Source organism: Belonocnema kinseyi, chromosome 1 (assembly GCF_010883055.1).
Source record: "Belonocnema kinseyi isolate 2016_QV_RU_SX_M_011 chromosome 1, B_treatae_v1, whole genome shotgun sequence".
NCBI classification, from domain to species: Eukaryota; Metazoa; Arthropoda; class Insecta; order Hymenoptera; family Cynipidae; genus Belonocnema; species Belonocnema kinseyi.
Window position 1 is genome coordinate 93,610,188 of NC_046657.1, and position 19,618 is coordinate 93,629,805.

The 19,618-nt window shown below is 31.5% G+C and overlaps 1 protein-coding gene across 1 annotated transcript in view; it reads left to right on the forward strand.

Moving 5' to 3' along the window:
- LOC117175997 (ankyrin repeat domain-containing protein 11) overlaps positions 1–19,618 on the forward strand; it is a 66,230-nt gene that overhangs the window by 16,214 nt on the left and 30,398 nt on the right. Inside the window, exon 3 of the mRNA XM_033365935.1 lies at positions 16,469–16,684. Coding sequence (XP_033221826.1) covers positions 16,469–16,684 — 216 coding nt within the window. The remainder of the gene's footprint in view (positions 1–16,468; positions 16,685–19,618) is intronic.

A 19,618-nucleotide genomic window follows, 5' to 3' on the forward strand; every position in this document is an offset into this window, starting at 1 on the left:
CATAAAGTTGGCTTTCATTATGTCTTCAAAAATTAAATTCTTAATATTGTGCAAATGACTCTTTCAATACTAGTTAGTATTGAAAGAACAGAAAATGTTTCTAGTTAGAAACATTTTCTGTGCGACAAATAAGTGGTGTGGCACTTCCAGGCCTCTAAAATAAGGGGCCTGGCGGCGCTAGGCCTCGACTACATTAATTCCTTATCATTAAGTATGAGAATTTGAATTTTTTCTGAAAGTATCTGGAAACCATGAATCCTTTCTCTTTGAATTTTAAATTGTTAATGAAATGCGGTGCAGTATCGAAACACAGAGACGCTACTCTTTGTTACCTTTCGTCGAACTCGAGCTGGAGGTTTCAATATATCCCGATCCGAACCAACTTGGTTACTTCGCGACCGTCGGTATTCCAGAAACCAGCATTATCGATACGATCTAAATTCGTCACAATCGCCGGTGAAGAGCTGAAGACATGTTCTGTTGAATAAGCTTTTTATCTTGACTTTTAAGTCTAGGCTTCGTCTCTCTCCCCTCTCCTAAAACTTTTTTTCTTCTGCTGTTTGTTTTTTCTTACGAGGAAATGCCATTGCAAAAGCCTGTGTCGATGGTTATTGGTACTTGAAAGGACGTGCAGTGCTTTCAGATACTTTTGGAAGTATAGACGTCTGTCCACAGGTGCCTGACATCCTGTCAGGCTATCAGGCACTAGGGTCAAATAGGGTATCCTGGAGGTGGATTTGGGAGGGGCGACAGACTACTCTCGTGAAGATCAATACTCGAGACAGGGCCGCAGTTGATGCAGTTTTTGTAGAATGTTAAAATTTATTATCGAAATCTCTAACAGAATAAACTACATTAGAATTTTTTTTTAATGGCAGAGATGCCACATCGCTACTGAATCCAGAAACGTAGAATTGTTCTAATTTTTAGTAGAGAAACCTATATAATCGCTTTAAATTTCACTTAATATCACATGAAATTTTAAGCATTTCAAATTGTTAAACCTAGTGACTTCGAAAATTGTCTGTAATTTTTAATTTTTAACTCGCTTCTTTCTTCTTTTTGAATGGTTTATTTTCAAAATTAAAAATTAAAAGTACAGTCTTTAAAATTGGACAATTTCTACCTTATTAATATTGTGATCCTTAACTCTTCAAAAGTGAACAATTTTAAAGCACAGATTTACAACGTTGAATTTTTCAAATCGAAAAACCGCATTCTTTAAACAAATATAGATGTATAATTGTTCCAAGTGAATAACTGCGGTATATCTTCATATATTTTGAAAGGCTTTAAGAATACGCAACTTTAACTTAAATGTTCAAATAGTTGTAAATTGAACTATTTCTGATTGGAAGTTTTAGCAGTTAAACCATTTTTTTAAATTTGTGAGCGGGGAAAATTCCAGAGTGCCGAGTTCAGGGTGGCCGCTGGACCGGAAAATGACCGGGGATGTTCACAATGCGTAACTCGAAAATCTTTCGTTTATACATGTTCAATTTGGGATTTTACTTTTAAACGTACATTTTTCATTTCAAGAATTTTAAAATGCATTTGTAAAGACTTCCAAAATAAAAAATTAGTAGCGTTTGGATTAAAAAATTTTGAATAAAAGAAACCTTTTTAGTTGATAAATGTGAATATAATTTATAATATTTTTTTTTAATGAACTATACATTAATGATTAACAAGTGAATAATGATTGTTTTTACAAGAGAATTCGATATAAGTTCAAAATTTAAGGATTTCTAGATTTTAACTTAAAAAATTAAACTTTTTCAATTGGAAAGTCTTAGTAATTAAACAAATGTAAACGCTCGATTGAAACTTTCTAACCAATTAAAAATATTATGTAAGTCTAATATTTGAAATCTTGTAAATAGGAAAAATAACAATTGCTTAATATTTAGACATTTATTTGATTGTTCATGTTATATCAGTATTTATAAATTAAATCTTCAAAACTAAACTTTGATCGTTACAATTTCAATTGTTTTATTTGAAAAAATTTAATGTACAAGTAAAATTGTTGAATTCTTACGAATAATAAATATAAAACACCTATTAATTCCTTTTAAAAATTCGAGTAAATTGAAGATATCGTTAGAAGGTCTGAAAAGATTCACAATTAATTTAAAGTTTGAAATTATTATAAGTAATTTAAACGAAGTGCCTACGTATAACGTCAAAATCTGGTTATTCCTACCGATTTTTGATGCAAATAGCCCACGGCCTAATTTTAAACAAAACTTAAATGTTTGCAGATTTAAAACAAAAATGTAGAAGCTTTTTAAAAATTATTAAAAGCTACAAAAAGAACAAAAAACGTTTTCTTAAGATTTGTAGGAAAATTCCAAATGACTATCTGGAAGATTTTAGGGAAATATTTTTTATTTTGCAGTATTTAAGAAAAAGAATTAGGAAGAATTCGTATCATTTTAAAAGATTTTTATTAGTTCTGAAAATTTTCGATAATTATTTAAAATCTGAATAAATGTAAAACAACATGAAAATGGTTCAAGATTTTGAAATAAAATTTGAAAGCTTTTTAAAGATTTTAAAAGTATTTAAACTGAAAATAATTCAACTTTTAATTTAAAAAGTGTTCAGTTTCTAAGAAAAATGTAATCGTAACATTTTTTGTATTTCTAGCCTTATTGCTTAAAATTATTTGCAGCTCTGTTTTTATAACTTGAGTTGAAAAAATTTTTAGCTTTAGAATTCGAATTTTCTAATTTCATTGGCCGTGAAAAATGGGTTTTAATTTTTTTTTCTTACAATCCATATGAATTGGCTGTTTTGGATTACTTTGGATTCATTCGGATTGAATTCACGAACTGAGACGATTGAAATATGGGTTCAGATTAAACTTCCTAAACTCATTCAGAAATGAATGTATAGAGTTTTGATGATATAAGGTGATTTTTTAATCACTCGAAAAACAATGTAATGTCCAAAAGCTTTCCTGGGGTTGAATCATCTTTCATCATTTTTATTATTCTTTCAGAAACAGTTATAAAAATTACTTTTATTATCATTAAAATTCTGTCAAACTTATTAGATCATCAATTTTCTTGCATTTGCAGTTGAAAAAAAATTGTAAATGAATGTTTCTATAAAGTTTTAAAGTTCACGATATAAATAATTGCAACACCTTAAACTTTGAGACCTTTCTGGTTTGAGTACTTTAAGCGTGAGGCATCTTCAGACTATAAGGTTTTTAATTAAAATTTAATTTAATATAGTAATGATGAAATATAAATTTTATTCTTGTCCTTTAAAATACACCTGTTGTGCTTTTAACAATTTAAACCTTGAAACTATGTTCGTAAAATGTGTTACCGAGATTTTTGTTCTGTAAACTATTTTAATGGTTTCCAATATTGTAATATACTTAAACAAATTTCTGAGATAAGGAAAGGAAATGTGGTCAAATGAAATTGAAAATGTTGAAAAGATTGCAGTAATCTTATCAAGTTATAGTTGTAGAGTTCATGCATCATAACAATATTGTTGTCGGCGCCAAATTCTTCATCGATCGTCTATTGCCATGCGACTGACTTTACGTAATCCATATCGTCTATCCTTCGTATTCAAATTTGTATTTTACATTTAAAACCCAAACGTTAAGTCTGGGGCGTTTCCATACAATCTTTACAATCATGTGTTTTGAAACTTCAATGAAAACTGTAATAAATCTTAAATAGGTTCTTTTAGAAATAATGAAATAGGAAAATTAGTAAATGAAGTTCCCAATATTAATTATAATGAATATGATTTGCAATTAGAGGCAATGGGATTTTTAAAGAAGCTCAACTAAAATAAGGACAAGCATCTTTAAATTTGCAACCTTGTAAAATATGTGAATGCAAACATATATCTTTAACTTTAATTATAAGAATTTTGTTCTTTTGCATAAAAAGTTTTGACAGAAAATAAACAATAACTCACTAGTGAATTATGCTTTAAATTCAAAACAAAGTAGGCGACCAATTATTTACCTTTCTAAGGCGGTCGTTTCTAAACGCACGGACCTGGCGATTGGTGACTTTTGTAGGGAGCTTTAATTAACGATGGATTTGAAATGAAAACCCTTTAGAATTTAATCATTTTAAGTTTAATTCAAAATTCAAAATCTGTCTAAAAACATAATATCTGCTTTTTGGCACGACTATTGATCAAACATTGCTTAGAAAAAGAAAGCTTTGGAATTTAAAATTTTAGCACTTTATAAATAAGCTTTAATTAACAAAAATTTGGGTTATTAAGGGTTAAGAAATTTTAATGCTTTATGTTTTGAATGCTTTGAAATCTGCTTGGATATTTGAGCGCCTAAAAACGCCTTGTAATTCGAACTCTTAAAATCAGATATCGCTTTGAAAATTGAACCCCGTAGTTTAAGCTTGAATGCTTACCACTTTATAAGCTCCAATTCTTTAGCTCTCTGAAAATCGTTTGAAAATTGCAATTCCTAGGCCAAAATGTGGGATTTACTTGACACTCAATTCACGAGCAAGTTGTAATCTAAGAGCTTGAATAGTAAATCTGGCTACCAGAACCGTCTATCTGAGATTAAAACGGTGCAATATGTAACACGCGAGTTTGTCGGAGATCTCAATAATCCATCAGCTTTAAGCACGCGGGCGGCGCCCTGAGGTGCTTTTTCCCGCCTTCCAGCTCTGGCTGAAAACTTCACTCGCTTTAATTACTGTTTGACTATAGAGCAGTAGACAAGAGATTTGCTAAAACTTAAACTCTTAAATCGTTAGCCAAACTATCGCTAGAGAAAAATAAAAAAATAAAAACTTTTAAGGCGTCATGATAATCGTTAAAACACTTAAAATTATTTGAAGAGAAAAGTCGGGCGTTCTATTTCTCAAAATAAAATGTAACCTTACAATTCAAAGAACTCAAAACATTTAGAAATTTTTGCTTCAAGCCAAATTTTTCGTATTGAATGTTGCAAGTAAATTATTCTTCAGTGATACATTTGTGGGGAATTTATTCATGTTTAGGTCCTGAATTGTAATTCTTTTTTATTATTATATATTTTTATTAATACTTTTGAATGTTCGACAGGTTAAATACCTCATTTACTCAATTGCAGTTCGAACGCAAATATTTAAAATAAACTGTTTTTTGTAAGCCGCGGCTTTGTATGCAATTTTTCAAAAAGCCGTGTTTCATTTTTGAGAAAATCCAAACTGTACTAGTCATACTCCAATAAAAGGGTGTACAATGAAAAATATATAAAAAATTCTATGCATATTTGTTGTAGCGTGACTCATACAGAATAAGAAAAGACACGCTCTTCTCGAAATACGAATTTTTGAGAGCAAATTATACGCCATTTTTCACGGTATATCAAAGCTACGTCACTTCAAGTTTCACTGACTTACGTCCTCTTTGCATTCAATTATTATAAATAATGTCAATTTTTATTAACGCCATAAGATGCAGATTTTTGAGGCGAGTCGAACGATATGAAAATATAAATTTCTGTAAGAAGTTGATTTTAAAATAAAAAAAATGTTTTAATTAAAAACTAAAAACAATGGGTTTGCACTTTTATAGTTTCACGTAAACTTGCTGGCCTTGCCGGATCTATTATAGCATTCATTTTTATCTTCACTGCAATCTTGTTCAATGCACCTGTCCATAGAAACATCTGCTGTTTTGGTAGTTTAAAAAATATCCAAAAATTTAATAGATTTGTAACTGAAATGACGGTTGTAAAAACGTTTAATAATAATGGCTAATTTCATGGATCGATCTTTTTTCTCATATTTCCAAGGTTTACAATTTTTTTTACATCACATTAACTTTGTACTTCACAGTTTATAATGGAAAAAACGAAATTTCATAACAGTTCAAACTTCAATTTTATATCTTTATCTTCATGAAATTTTCCTTTTAAATATATTGTTTTAGTTGCAAGTCTTTTTAACACTACTTTTTTTATTTAAGCCCATGTGAGTGTAACCTCAAACAAATGTTTCACATTTTTTTCGAATCCAACTTATGTTCACACGAAACGCGATATCGAGTTGAAAATTTGGAAAATTAAGCAGACTCACATGGGCTTAAAACAAATTTTTGACTGATTTAAGAAGCTTTTCTTTTTAATAGTTTATTTTTTTTATTTTTGAGGATACTTTTTTTCTTTAGGAAGACGATTTTTTATACTTTTTGCTTCCTCATAGACATATAGAGTAGGCTTTATGATGTTAACATTTGCGAAAAATATTTAATTAATTTAATTAAGGTTCATTAATTTAACAATGTCTAATACAATGTTATAAGCAAATGTTTGTAAGTGTGTGTGTGTGTGTGTGTGTGTTTGGATGTCACAATTTTTGTGAACAGGATAACTTGAAAATGGTGGCAGATAAATTAATGGAATTTTGAGGACTTATTTTCACCGCTAATATCTTGAAACTGACCGAAGGATTTCCAAAAATATATATTTCAATTATTTTTAGCACGTTATAATATTTTTAAAATCGGTTTTTTGTAATAAAACTTTGTTCATCGACATCATTGAAAGTTGATGCGAAAGTATAATAGATTTCTTGGTTCGAGAAGAATCGATTGGCCTATAATATTAATAAATTTGATTAAAGAGTAAGAAAGTTAATGTTATTTATATTATATTGAATGTCGATTTTTATAGTAAAAATTGTCTCATTTTGATCATTCAAAGTTGATGCAAGAATAGAACAAATGTGCTGATTCCAGACGAATCGATTGACCTATAATATCAGCACATTTTATTGGAGAGTAAGGAAGCTATTGTAATGCATGATAATAAAAAAATGTTTTTTAATAGTGAATCTTTTTTCACTAAAATAATTCGAAATTTATGCAAGAACGGAAAAGATTCCTTAATTCGAGGAAAATCGATTGACCTATAACATTAATACACTTCACTGAAGAGTAAGGGAGTTATGCTGACTTACAATATTTGAAACATCTGTTTTAAACGGAAAAACTTTTTCATCGGCATAATTCAAAGTTGATATATGAATAGAAAAGACTTGTTGATCACAAATTACCAAATAGAATAATTCTGACAATTTTTGTGAACAAAAAAATCATAAAGCTGGGAAAGGGATAGGGTGCGACATAACTTTTTCCTTCCCCTTCCCAGCTTGAAAAATTACTATTTGAAATTCAAAATTTGATTTGTCATTGTATTTTTAAAATTGTTTGTATTGTTTTATAATTTTTTTAAATTTCTAGTTCTAAATTGATTAAAATGAAAACTTTAGTTTTTCTATTATTTAAAAAACCACTAATGCTTCCTTTATGAGGAAGCAAACACATTTGATAACGGGAAGCAAAGTGCTCGTGAAATGGGCACCATATAATTATAAATACAAACAAAGTGGAAACACTCGAAATCAAATTCACAGCTAGTTTTTAAGTCCCATTCCGTTCTTATTTGCACCTTTCCCACTCCTAAACACCTATCCCGTCGGCCCTGTCCTATCAGCCTCTTCTCTCCCCTAATCATCCTTTTGTCCTTATCGGCCCCTCTCCTCACCCCCTTCCCTTCATATGTGCCCCTCCACCCAAAACAGTACACCCACTATTGTTTCCTACCGCTCCTACCCATCACATCCTTAATTTCCTTTCCTCTAATCCCTCCCCTTTGCAGTCTACCCTACATCCCTCTCTCATGCCCTCTCTTCACCCCCTCCTGGCAATGTCTACTCCTTTCCCTTATTGACGTCAGAGATCATAACCCTCTCCATCATCACTATACTCCTTTATCCACCCCCCCTTTCTCTTCTGGGAAAAAATATTGAATCTAAAAATGTTCTATTTTATTTGAAAAGCCTCAAATATTTCATTTTTTTCTGGATTCTGCCAGAAGAATCAATATCATAAAAATGAGGAAAGACCAGTTTATCTCCTATCATTGTGAATTAATTTCTTTTCATTAGAGACTCTGACCTATCTACTATGTTAATTACTATTATCAGTCTCCATTCAATATTACAGTAGCCACCCATTTAGAAGGACCATATCGCATTATAACTGTGTTTGTAGACAGGATGGTACTCGCTAAGTACTTTATTTCGCATGAATAAAAAGTGAACAATGACTCGGGCGGATATGCAGTCTCGGGGCTTCAGCTTATATTTAGATCTTCGAGTCGTGTTGTTATTTAATAGCACTCGCTGTACCTCGTTCTTGATATAGGCAAAAACAAATTGATTTTAGGCAAATTTTTCGCACTTTTTAAGAAGATCCCATTCTGAAGAATATATTTGAGGTAGATATGTGTAAATTACAAGCTTGGCTAATTTATATAAAGTATTAAAGTGCATATAACTTCGAAGTTAACAAATTGTTATTGTTTGGAAATGTTTAGATCTAAATAATTGGACTTTAATATTCAATGGGAAATTTTATTTAGCCGCGTTAGTAAAATGTATGGGAAGTATATTTCAGAAATAAATCACGGGTGATGAGTCACTACTTTACGCCAGAACGATGTAATTGAAAGCTAATGTAATTCAAGAATAAGTCCCGATTTATTTTTACTTTCACGTTTTAAATGAGTGTCCAAATCTATTTCATGATTTTATGATTTTATCTAGAAATTTATCTAACAAGAACCTCGTTATCGACCTACTATTATCGCTAGCACATGAATTCGAATTTCCGCACATCCAAACTAACCGTCTGTAAATAAACCCAAGGACATATATCCGTTCAATTGTTTTTTCGCAACTGTTCTACTTTAAAAGTTATTTCCTATGTATCCATAGAGACTGTTTTTCGTTTTTAATTGGTAAAATCGTCAAGTTCTTCTTAGTTCGGATTTTTCTTTCTTGATATTTGTTTCTGTTGAATGGAGATTGGTAACCGAGTGTTTTTTCAGCCAACTTGATCGAAAATGTAATTTATTCGTAGGGCATAAAATATTCATCAATGATTCGACCATGTCTCATCTCACTTTGATAGAATTTCTGTGTGATGAATTTTATTTGCTCATCTCGTCTTTAAGTACAAAAGTGTATTCTAGTGTTTTGCAGCTGTCTCTAAGGAATTCTAAATAAAAAACGTGCTCGAGGATTTGTTCATATTTTTTAAATACTTGTCTCGAAATATATTTGAGGTACTTTTCAAATGCTTCAGGCATCCTTCTCATTAATATTTAGTATTTTAATAAATACTTTTTCGCTAAAAATATATTTCTGCAGTATCATATTATCTAGCTTTAAATTAAATTATTGAAAACATCAAACCATGCAGCGAAAACTTGATTTTTTAATTTATTAAAAATAATAATAGGTTAACAATTCGAAGATGAATTTGATGTAATTTTCCTTTATTTTATAAATGTTTGCTATTGTATTCAATTAATATTGAGAAATAAGAAATTCATTTATTCAATTTTAAGTTAGAAGTTTTTAAAATTAAATCATTTCAAGTCACCAAAATTGTGTTTCGTTTCGTTGTCGTCTGCATAAGACAAAGCAAATCTCATTTTACAGTTTTGTTTCGTTTCAGGGAGCAATAAAGTTTGATTTTTAGAGAATAATATACAGTTGCATGTAATTTTAGTGACATTAGAAAGTTCTAGTGAAAAACAATTAACTTTCTATTTAATATTTTAAAATCGAATGTAATTTAAAAAGTTAAACAAACTTAGTCACTAAGAAAGTTAAGTAGTTTCATTTTATGTGATTATTGTTTTTTAATTATAGTTTCTTCTTATAAAAGTCGCTATTTTTAATTGGTAAAAAATGTGTTTAAAAATTCATGGAAAAGGACTGAAATTTTGAAATCGAAATTCTGTATCTACCCTGAAATTGACGTTGCGGTAATCCGATTTCCTTTTCTAGAAGCAATATTGGAGGAGATAATATATTCTAAGGACTAAGACCGAGAATGTACTATATAAATATATGTATGCGCACGACCGTGGAGACACGAAATTGCATAACTTCGTTTTCAGGAACAGCATTGTTGTTAGCACTGTTGGGTAGTAACTTGTTACAAGTAACTAAGTTATTGAAAAGTTACGCTATTTCTAACTTTTAGGGTAACTTAGTTACTATTTTGAAAAGTAACTTTGAACTTATTTACGATTTTTGCTCCAACTTGTATTTTTCATTTTCGTAACTTATTAATCATTTTATTCATTATTACTTATATTAACTTATTATTAAATAAATGAGCTGTGATTTTAACTTGAAATTGAATTTAAAAAATAATTTTTAATTGCTGATGACAACAAAGCCAACGAAACAGGTGATTCTGGTGATTCTACCGAACAATGTAGATAATTCTACAATGCCTAATTCTTTTTCTAGTAAGTTTTTACTAATTATCATCTTAGTGGTTTTTACTTTTAAATTAAAAAATTAAGTGAGTGAAGAAGTAACGTTTTAGGAAACTTGTATCTACTTTATCTAGTAACTGTAACTATTTATAGTTAAAAGTAACGGAACTGTAACTCTTTCATCAAAAAAAGTAACTTACCGAATACTGGTTGTTATTAATGAAGTATAAGAATCTAGTTCTTTGAAGAAACTTCAGTTTTTATTTTATAAACAATATACGGAACTATGTAAAACTGCGTAAAATTTAAAAAGATTTTAAAACATTTTTGAGAAACTAATAATATTGATCAAAAATATAAATTAAAAAAGAAGATATATCAAAAACTATACTTTTCGAAAACCTAACTTGGAGTATAGAAAGTCGTGAAAAGGGAAGTTTAAACAAATCATAATAGTGTTGAAACCTATAGTTAAGTTTAGAAAAATATGAGACAACGGAAAAATTCCTTTCGTAAATGTTCTAATAAACTTAGAAACCTTTCAAGAACTGATTTTTATATAAGCCACTATATTCTCACTACACCCCTTTTTTCACGTAGAAAAGAACCAGCCCCTAAGCTTTCAAAGCATATTATCACATTCCTTATTGCATAATTTAATTCGCTCAACAGTTCTCAATCAACCTGATCAGCTTCGGAATCTTATTGAATGTTCAAGAAAACTTCTTTGCAAAATATATCAATAAAATATTTTTGAACATTGTGGGGTCCGCTTTTTGATTTTCTTGTATTTCTTGAATTCTCAGATGGGCTTCTGACATTCTGAAGATTTACTACTTTTTCTACTGACAAAATGTTAAGCTTATATTTAATGGGAAGTCGTGCATGTGAGCCTCAACCATCTTCAACTTAAACTTGGTTCCACCCAATGTTTCTTTGCAGAAAGCATTAGCTTAGTTTTTTAGTATTACGCCTAATAGGAGATTCAAACAAAATTATGCAAAATACTTTTTTAATATAATAATTTCCCACCCTACAGTTTTTTTACGTAAACGCATATTTTTTGTAAAAATATAATTGTATTTGAATTATTTAAAAAAGGCTCGATACTTTTGTTCTTTCATTAAATATTTAACGCATTCAAGTCTATTGAAAAGTAATAAGTATTAGGAAAATACGTTTTTCTGCTACTCAAACCCCTCCATAAAGCATACAGTTTTCAATTTATCCAATTCTTTTATTATTCTTTTTCACTCAGAGTTGATTGTGGAATGAAACTTCCTAAACAATAATTTAAAATATGCAAAGCAAATAATCGGACATCACTTATTTAAAAAAGGGCTTGATATTTTTGTTTTCTTTAAATACTTAAAACATTTAAAAACTATCCAAACGTGATAAACAATAAAGAAATGTCGAATGCAAAAGCGCTTTAATAACCACTCGTTGTTCCGAAAACATTTTCCGAAATATATAGATGGCTCTTCTCCGTGGCATGCACTGTATTTTTTTGGGTTAGAGACGCACGGTAGTTTTATTTGGATGACGTTTCCGCCATTTTGTGTTTCTCATTTAAAAACACCAGGGTATCTCTCTCTTTGTGACCGCGCACTACTGCGCATGCATATACTATATATTTGATGTCTGATAAATAATGTTGGGCCTCATATCCTAACACCTCTGTCAATCTCTGTTCAAATACGATGTCCAGTATTATATGTGCTTCCACTTACGCTGCTCGAAAAGAGAGATGTTACGGTCAATCCGCAAGTTAGAATACACCCAGAAAAAAGTTTCGCAGAATTAAAGAAAATTTCTTGAAATTAAAGAAATATTTCGTTCCTTCGATCCGAATATTTCTTTGAATTGAAGAACTATTTGATTGCTTTAAATAAAAAATTTCTTTCTATTAAAGAAATATAATTTTTTATTTCACCCTAACCTTTCTTTAAATGAAATAACCGTTTTTAAAAATGAATATACATTTTCTTTGAACCCAATAATGAATTATAAATAAATTGGCTTCCTCATGAAGCAAATAATTCCAGTAAATTTAAAACTGTAATATTCCTTATTTAAAAAAAAGCAAAAAGAAAAAAAAGTTAGTTTTTCTTTGCATGGGCATATTTTTTCAATAATCAGATTCTACAACTCTTTAAGAAACTTGCATTGTTTATTTGTTTATCTAAGGAAAAAAGTTCATTTTAATATTTTCTGTGTGTAAATGAATTTTATTCTCTCATAATTTCGAATTCTTCACTAAAATTTAAGGTAAACAGATAAACTGTGACGAAATTGTGCACAGAGCACCACCTTTTGCCTGATTAAAAAATCAATACCAAACTTGTACAGCCGTATTCCTGAAATTCTGGAGATTTTATTTCACCCTTGTCAAGTTAAAAAATATGTATTTTAAACAGTTTTTATCTCTGAAATAAGTTATGGGTGGCTACACACCCAGTGTGGCCATGAATGGAACGCCAAAAAATGTACGCCATCAATCAAAAGTACCTAGTCAAAAACATATATATTTTTTTAATTCAATAAGAAATTTTTTCTGGGTGTAAGCTCATTTTGTGCGGTTATCATAAAAATACATTTTATTGTTTGCACTAACCTCCATAAGACACACAGATTTCAATGTATCCAATTCTTTTAGGATACTTTTGTACTCAGTTTTACATGCGGAATAAAACTTTCTAAAACAATAATTTAAGAATTTTTATATCCAAATTTAAGATTTTTTCTTAAATTTATATTGTACCTATTACAGACAGGGCTCGTTACTTTGTTATTGTGTATAAAATACTTCAAAATCATTAGAAGCAAGTAGTTTTAAAAGAAAGTCTGGAACCAGAACTTCAATTTCTGAAATGATTGAGGCTTACCGTACGTGACTATTATCGCACTTTCGGTACAAATAACCGCATTTTGTTGAAATGTTTAGTATTTTCAATTTTTTGATCATTCAAATCAATTTTAAGGGTGGACATAAATCAATTTAAAAACAAAAATCATATATTTGTACGATCACAAAATAATTCTGACTTAGAGAAAAAAAGTGCTAAAATAAAATTACTCATGTAACAAATATAGGTAACCTGAAAGGATTCAATGAACCGAACCAGAAACAAACTCGGTGCGTGACGCTTATATCTTGTTCTATTCCTATTGGAAATCCATAACAGGGTTGTTCCCACTGAACACGGAACGGTTGTGAAGGGACGGAATCGGCTATGGTGTGTTGACCATTGGCGAAAAGAAGGACTACCTGACATCCAAATCAACTCCTTTGGATTTGAAAAGGACCTTCTAAAATCTTGTCTTGGGCCGGTCGATTCTACCGGGAACGGCTACTATAGCACATCCTCTTTAATCTAACGCTTTTCGCGTGTGTAAATTATTCCAGGCAGACTCGTTCTTACCACACCAGTAAGCTACTTGTCAGTCAGATAGCCTTTCTTGTCCCTCTTTTCGTTACTGATGTACTTTTCCGTTGGACATTTAGGGCCAATTTTTACTTCTCATCAGGACATGCCTTCTTAATGTCCTTCAGAGTTCAGTATTCCGATTAAGGCCTGCAGCAGTTTGGTATTTAGGTTCGTGCCTCACAATTTTAAGTTTAGACTAGACTAATTTATGTTTAAGTTCAGGTAGAAATTTATGATAAGAAACTTTTGTAATATTTAAAAAATGGGTTATTACCGAGCAGACGTAAAAAGAATATATTTTCTTATGTTCACTTAAAATTTCCTCCGGAACAAATGTATGTTATTCATATATGTGTTTTTTTAAAACTACTTTTCTTTACATTTTCAATTCAGTTTTACATTTAAAAGCGAAGTTAAAATTGAAATAAAAAGAAAGTAATTTTTTATTTCGTTCCGTTTCGGTAGCGACCTGTAAGTACAAACTAGACTAGACGAAAGTCACTTCTTATTTTGTTTTGATTTTATAAAATCAGTGAATTGGTATTCTATTTTCGTGGTACTATACCTGCCCCAATGTGTATAAATTGTGACAATTTGGTAAATTATGCGTGACCAATTATTACAGACGTTTAGATGTCCCTCTTTATACGTCTGCCTGGTCCAGAACATCCCTTTGAGCTCTTCGTATAATAGTATAATAGTAAGAGGTCAGAGGTCCGGGGTTCGATTCCCGAGCCGGTACTTCTGGAAATTTTTCAATGTACCTTTACCGAGGTTCTGGTGGTTCGGAAGCCACCTTAGCTGTAGGTCCCCCCATCGTGTACTTGACTGCAATCCGGTCCGTCAATGATGGGGGGGGGGGTAAAACCAGGCTTTGTCCAATATGTCTGGGCAGACTGCTCTCATCAGATCACTTGATTACATTATAAAAATGCGTCCGTGACTGATGATATATACCGGGACAGCCCCGTGCAAAAATAATCAAATAAAAATCCATCTCTAACCAAAAATGCCTTCGACATGTTGGGCAGTATAAGCCTGTGACAACATTTCAACACATAAATGTTTTATAAGCATAACATTACAAATAAGCCTATTTAGTATCATCCACTTAAAAAGAAAGAACCAATAAGTCTGTATACATTTTAATTAAATCTATAGAAATATCGTTCCATTTTTGAGAGTTATTCGGAACAGAGAAAAATGGACAATATTGTACAGATTATTATAGGTTACAGCAGGGAAGAATAGGAAAACTTCACTCAAACAAAATTCAAAAACGGAGGTAGAAACCAAAAATTGCGAGTGTTTTGCCCGGAGTCGTGCCAAACTCATTGTAATGTTGTTTTCGAAATAATTTATCTACCCTAGTTTGTGTCCAAGTCAGGTTGGCAATCGGGCTTTGGATATTTTTAGTGTCTGTGAATTCCAGATAATCTATAGCTCATTTTGAAAAGCGATAAGGCTCCCGAAGTATTGTCATTGTGGTATTGTGGTCTGCATTCTGCAGTCTGCACATCAGGGAGGGTTGGGGAGGGTTTTGTGATTGCATGTTGCACGGCGTGGAAGAGTGAGGGTTCCTCTTTGGAGTAGCGGGGGAGGGGGCGGAGCTAGTCGACGACGTAGCAACGCAACATGGCCTCCAGTTCGCGAGGGGCTGTGTTCGCAAGCACATCGAGCGCGTTCGCGTACGGTGTTTCCCCGGCGAACCGCCAGATGACACCACCTCTGTTTTAAATAATCGAAATTAGCTAGCAAACTTGCACAAAAAGGCCCACACTCGAAGAGTCGAACCCCCGTCGTTGATCGACAGGAAGAGGTTCTCAGTCACAGTTCAAGATAAACACAAGGAGTTGAAAGACTGCACTATGTGAATTAACCCAATTGTCCCATAATTCTCAGCGACTCCCCTCGTGAACTCAACTCGCCGTGTTGCAAGACTTAGAATCTTGAAAAGGATTCGCGGATTTTCTTAAAATTAGAGGTCAGATAGATCCCAATGATTCCTCTCATGATTCAATTTGTTTTGTTGGGAATCCCATTAACTTATCTGCTGATCTACCATGTAGAATTCTATTTGAAAATCCAAAATATTATTATTATGATTCTTATTATCTTTGCCAAAATGATATAAAAAATATCCTTCCTTTTGACAACTGTTAAATGTGACAGCAATTTGACTATACAGAAATAAATAAATACTCGTGGAATGATAATTCTCATATATTAAAATTCAAGTATTGTAAGACGTACAATCAATGTTCTTATCATTTATTAAGTGATTAATAGAATTAAATTATAGTATATATCGTTGTGCTTATTTTGATGTAACTGAAATCAATATTAGTGTCAAAATTGATGAGTAAATTAAAGAAATAAAAATTCAACCTAAACGTTATTTTTCCTATCTCGAATCTGCAGGTATTTATCAAATAAATGTATAGTAGGAGTGCCATATATTTTTCTAACTTTCTCTCTAAGTCTAACTAACTTTTAAGCTTTGATGAAGATTTGAAGTGAAGTCTAAAAAGAAAGTACAATCTGATTGTTGATGATGGAATTACCGGCAATCTAACCTCACTCAGTTTTGCTTTGATGTGCATAATAAAGATTATGGTCAAAATTTGATGAGATAAAGAGGGATCTCAGATATGTTACTTAAGAGTTTCTGTGGCGAACTCATTTATAAAGTCAAACAATTGAACAGTTTTTTTATTCTTCCTTTTTGTTGAATTAGAAATCACTGGGGCAAGTTCGCTGGACGAAGCGGCGACGACCACGACTGCAGAGAGCCCTCGTTCACCTTCTGATATCAACGCTGCAGCGCCAGCCAGCGATCAGCAGGAGCAACATTATCAACCTTATCAGCAACGCTCAGCTGGCACTGCATCTGCCGTCACAGAGGACAGTGGAGCCCCCTGTGAGATGCGGAGAACACCACCGCAAAACAAAGGTGAGAAGGAATTAAATAATTATCAAACTTCAGATGCAGAGTTATATAGACCTTTTCATTTATGTGAACAATGCTGCCCAAGTCCGAAAAATATAGAGCACTTCCGGGAGTGTCAAGCAAGTTTGACGTGAAAATACATTAGAATTGTAAATATTTGTCGAAGAAAAAAAATACATAGAGTAGGGGACAGTGGCTATTTTCAATTATTTGAATAACCAGTAAAGCAATGTGTTTTAAACTTTAGGGATGAATAAAATATTTGCGAACACACTACGTCAAACGCATGGACCATCTGAATCAAGTAGGAAACAAGAAAATGAAGAAAAAAATGTTTTTGAGTTTATGCTAACAATATATACATTGACTTTACTATGTATTTGTACATAAATAGGCAGTTTTAAAACTATGTATGCTTATTATAAATATTTCTAAGGGCCTCAACTGGAACTTTCGATTGCACCGATTGTTTAAAATTTGCATAAATACATTAATATAAATAATTTGCTTATAAGCGGCAGTTGGTTAATACTCGGTACAAAACAGTGGGTCGCGCAATTTCCGCATAGCAAGTATTTAATCATAACAACCGATTGTAATTGCTAAGTAAAATTAGGACTCATGTTAGAAACCTCGTATCATATTATATGCGTTCAAACACTTGAAAATCAGGGAAGTATGAAAAGTCACTAAAAAATAATGCAGCTACGGAGGCACATTGTCAAATTTGTGTTTCGTCAAAGTTTTATGTGTAAAGAAACAAAAAGTAACGTACCCAAAGTTTCGTTACGTTCCTTTTCGTTCTTTTATATAAAATACAATTAACACATCATTTTGACATTGTGCCTACGTAGGCTCATTAGGTTTCTATAGTTTTTTAGACTAAGCTGAGTTTTTAGCCAAATTGTTTTAAATTTATCGAAATAATTGGTAAATATCCAAAAATGCCCCATAATTTCGTTCGAATCCCTGTTGAAAAACCTTGTAAAATCATATTCTTGTTTTTCATCGCTTATGGAACGTAAACTTAGTACTAAATTCGTTATTTTTCTGTTTACATTTTTAAATAAATCGACTAGTCTATTCTGAACACTTTTTCTGGTAACTCCATGAAAAATAGCTTTCTTCACAGTGTGAAAAAATATATGGTGATCAACCCACTTTGGCCAGATGATTTTAGAAATAAGAACAATTTATTTTTTCACAAAATCGTTTAAATCGTATAATTAACTGTAGCAAATCATTTGTATCTCATTTTCATCATGTAGCTAAGTCTATATTGCATAATCTTTTGATTTGCCTGATTTAAAGTCATAATATACGTAAAATTTAGGCATAAACACTCAAAATTATATTGGAGCACAGAAAAAACGTTGTTTTCGAAATTGCAAAGTGAAACCCGATGCAACCCATATTTAAAATTAGGTAGTCGAGGCCTGACGGGCCCTGGCGCCACCAGGATAATTTTTTCGGAGGCCTGGCGACGCCAGACCGCTATTGTCACACGAAAAAAATGTATATGCAGCATTAAGAATTTAATCTAAAGACAGTATAGACTTTATGTCAGCAGTGCGCTATAAAAATATATTTATCACAATGATTCGTATATTATACTATTATTCGAAATTCCCTGACTATAGTGACGCATGTTTGTTGTATTTATCAGACTCGTAAATTGATTTTGTTGACCGAATTCATTTGAAACCGTCCACGTAATCTATGCTGAAATCTACGAATTATTTTCCACTCAATTATAGCGTTTTTCAAAGAAATTAAGACGACACGTGTACAAAATATGGTTCAAATTTTTGTTTTAAAGAATGGTATTTTTTAATATAACACAGGTATTATACCTTTTTCGGATTCTAATACAATTTCTTTGTCCTATTTCCAAATTCTTTTAAAATTTAGGAAGTTTAAAAGTGACAAAATAGCTCGTGATTTTTTATTTAGTTTCGTTCCAATGTAAATAGTATATTTCATGATACTCTGACATATGCTCGCTCCTTGACGAGACAAGATTATTTTTATCTAAAAAAAATCCGCCCGCTTCGGGGGGACATTCTCTTCGCGCGCGGCTCGCTTCGGTCGCAAGTTTGAGCGCGCCTAGGGCGCGCGACGGTTGCATCTCGCGCTTCGCACTAGAACATAATTACACCTCGCGCTTCGCGCTCGGATACTTATTCTTTGCATTTGGAATGCTTAAAAAAAACTTTATCAAAAAGATCTCTTTTAGATGGCAGTATTTACATGCGTCTTCATATTCTGAATTGTCTACTTAATTAAGTATAGTCAAAGATTAAGTTTCTCAAAGCTCTGTAGGCTTTGACGTACACGGTCTCATCGTGACACTCGCGCTGCGCGCTCGATTTCCGACAGACATTTGTAAACAGGTTTTGTTGGATTTTTTTTCTCGTAACTTTCGTCGTTTTTCCACACCTTTTATTTATTTTACTTTTTTCAACGTTATTTTTCTCGAATAAAACAAAAAGTTCGCGTCCTATCAAGAAGTGATTCTTAACGAAATTGTAGATCTTTTTTGGGATAACCATTTTTGTTAATTCATCTTTTTTTGTATCCTACATAGTTTGTCTACAAAATGGAATTTTTTATTTTCCATTATTTTTTGTGCAATCAAAATTTGAAGAAAATCCAAAAATTGGTTATGATAATCTTGTACGGATTATAAAAAGAAATGTTTTTCTTCTCTTGACTTTTTTTTTATATCGTGCCTTTTTCGACTTCAAATTTTGATTTTCGGTTGATTAAAAAAATTTTGAAAACGCTATAACTCTGAGAATTTTCTTTTTATTGAAAAAAGACATTAGGATAAATTGTTTGTTCTTTTCAATACTATAAATATCCGTACATAGAATTTTAAAATTCAGAAAAAAGTGGTCTCAAAAATTTTCAAAATGCGCTCACTTTTTGAATTTT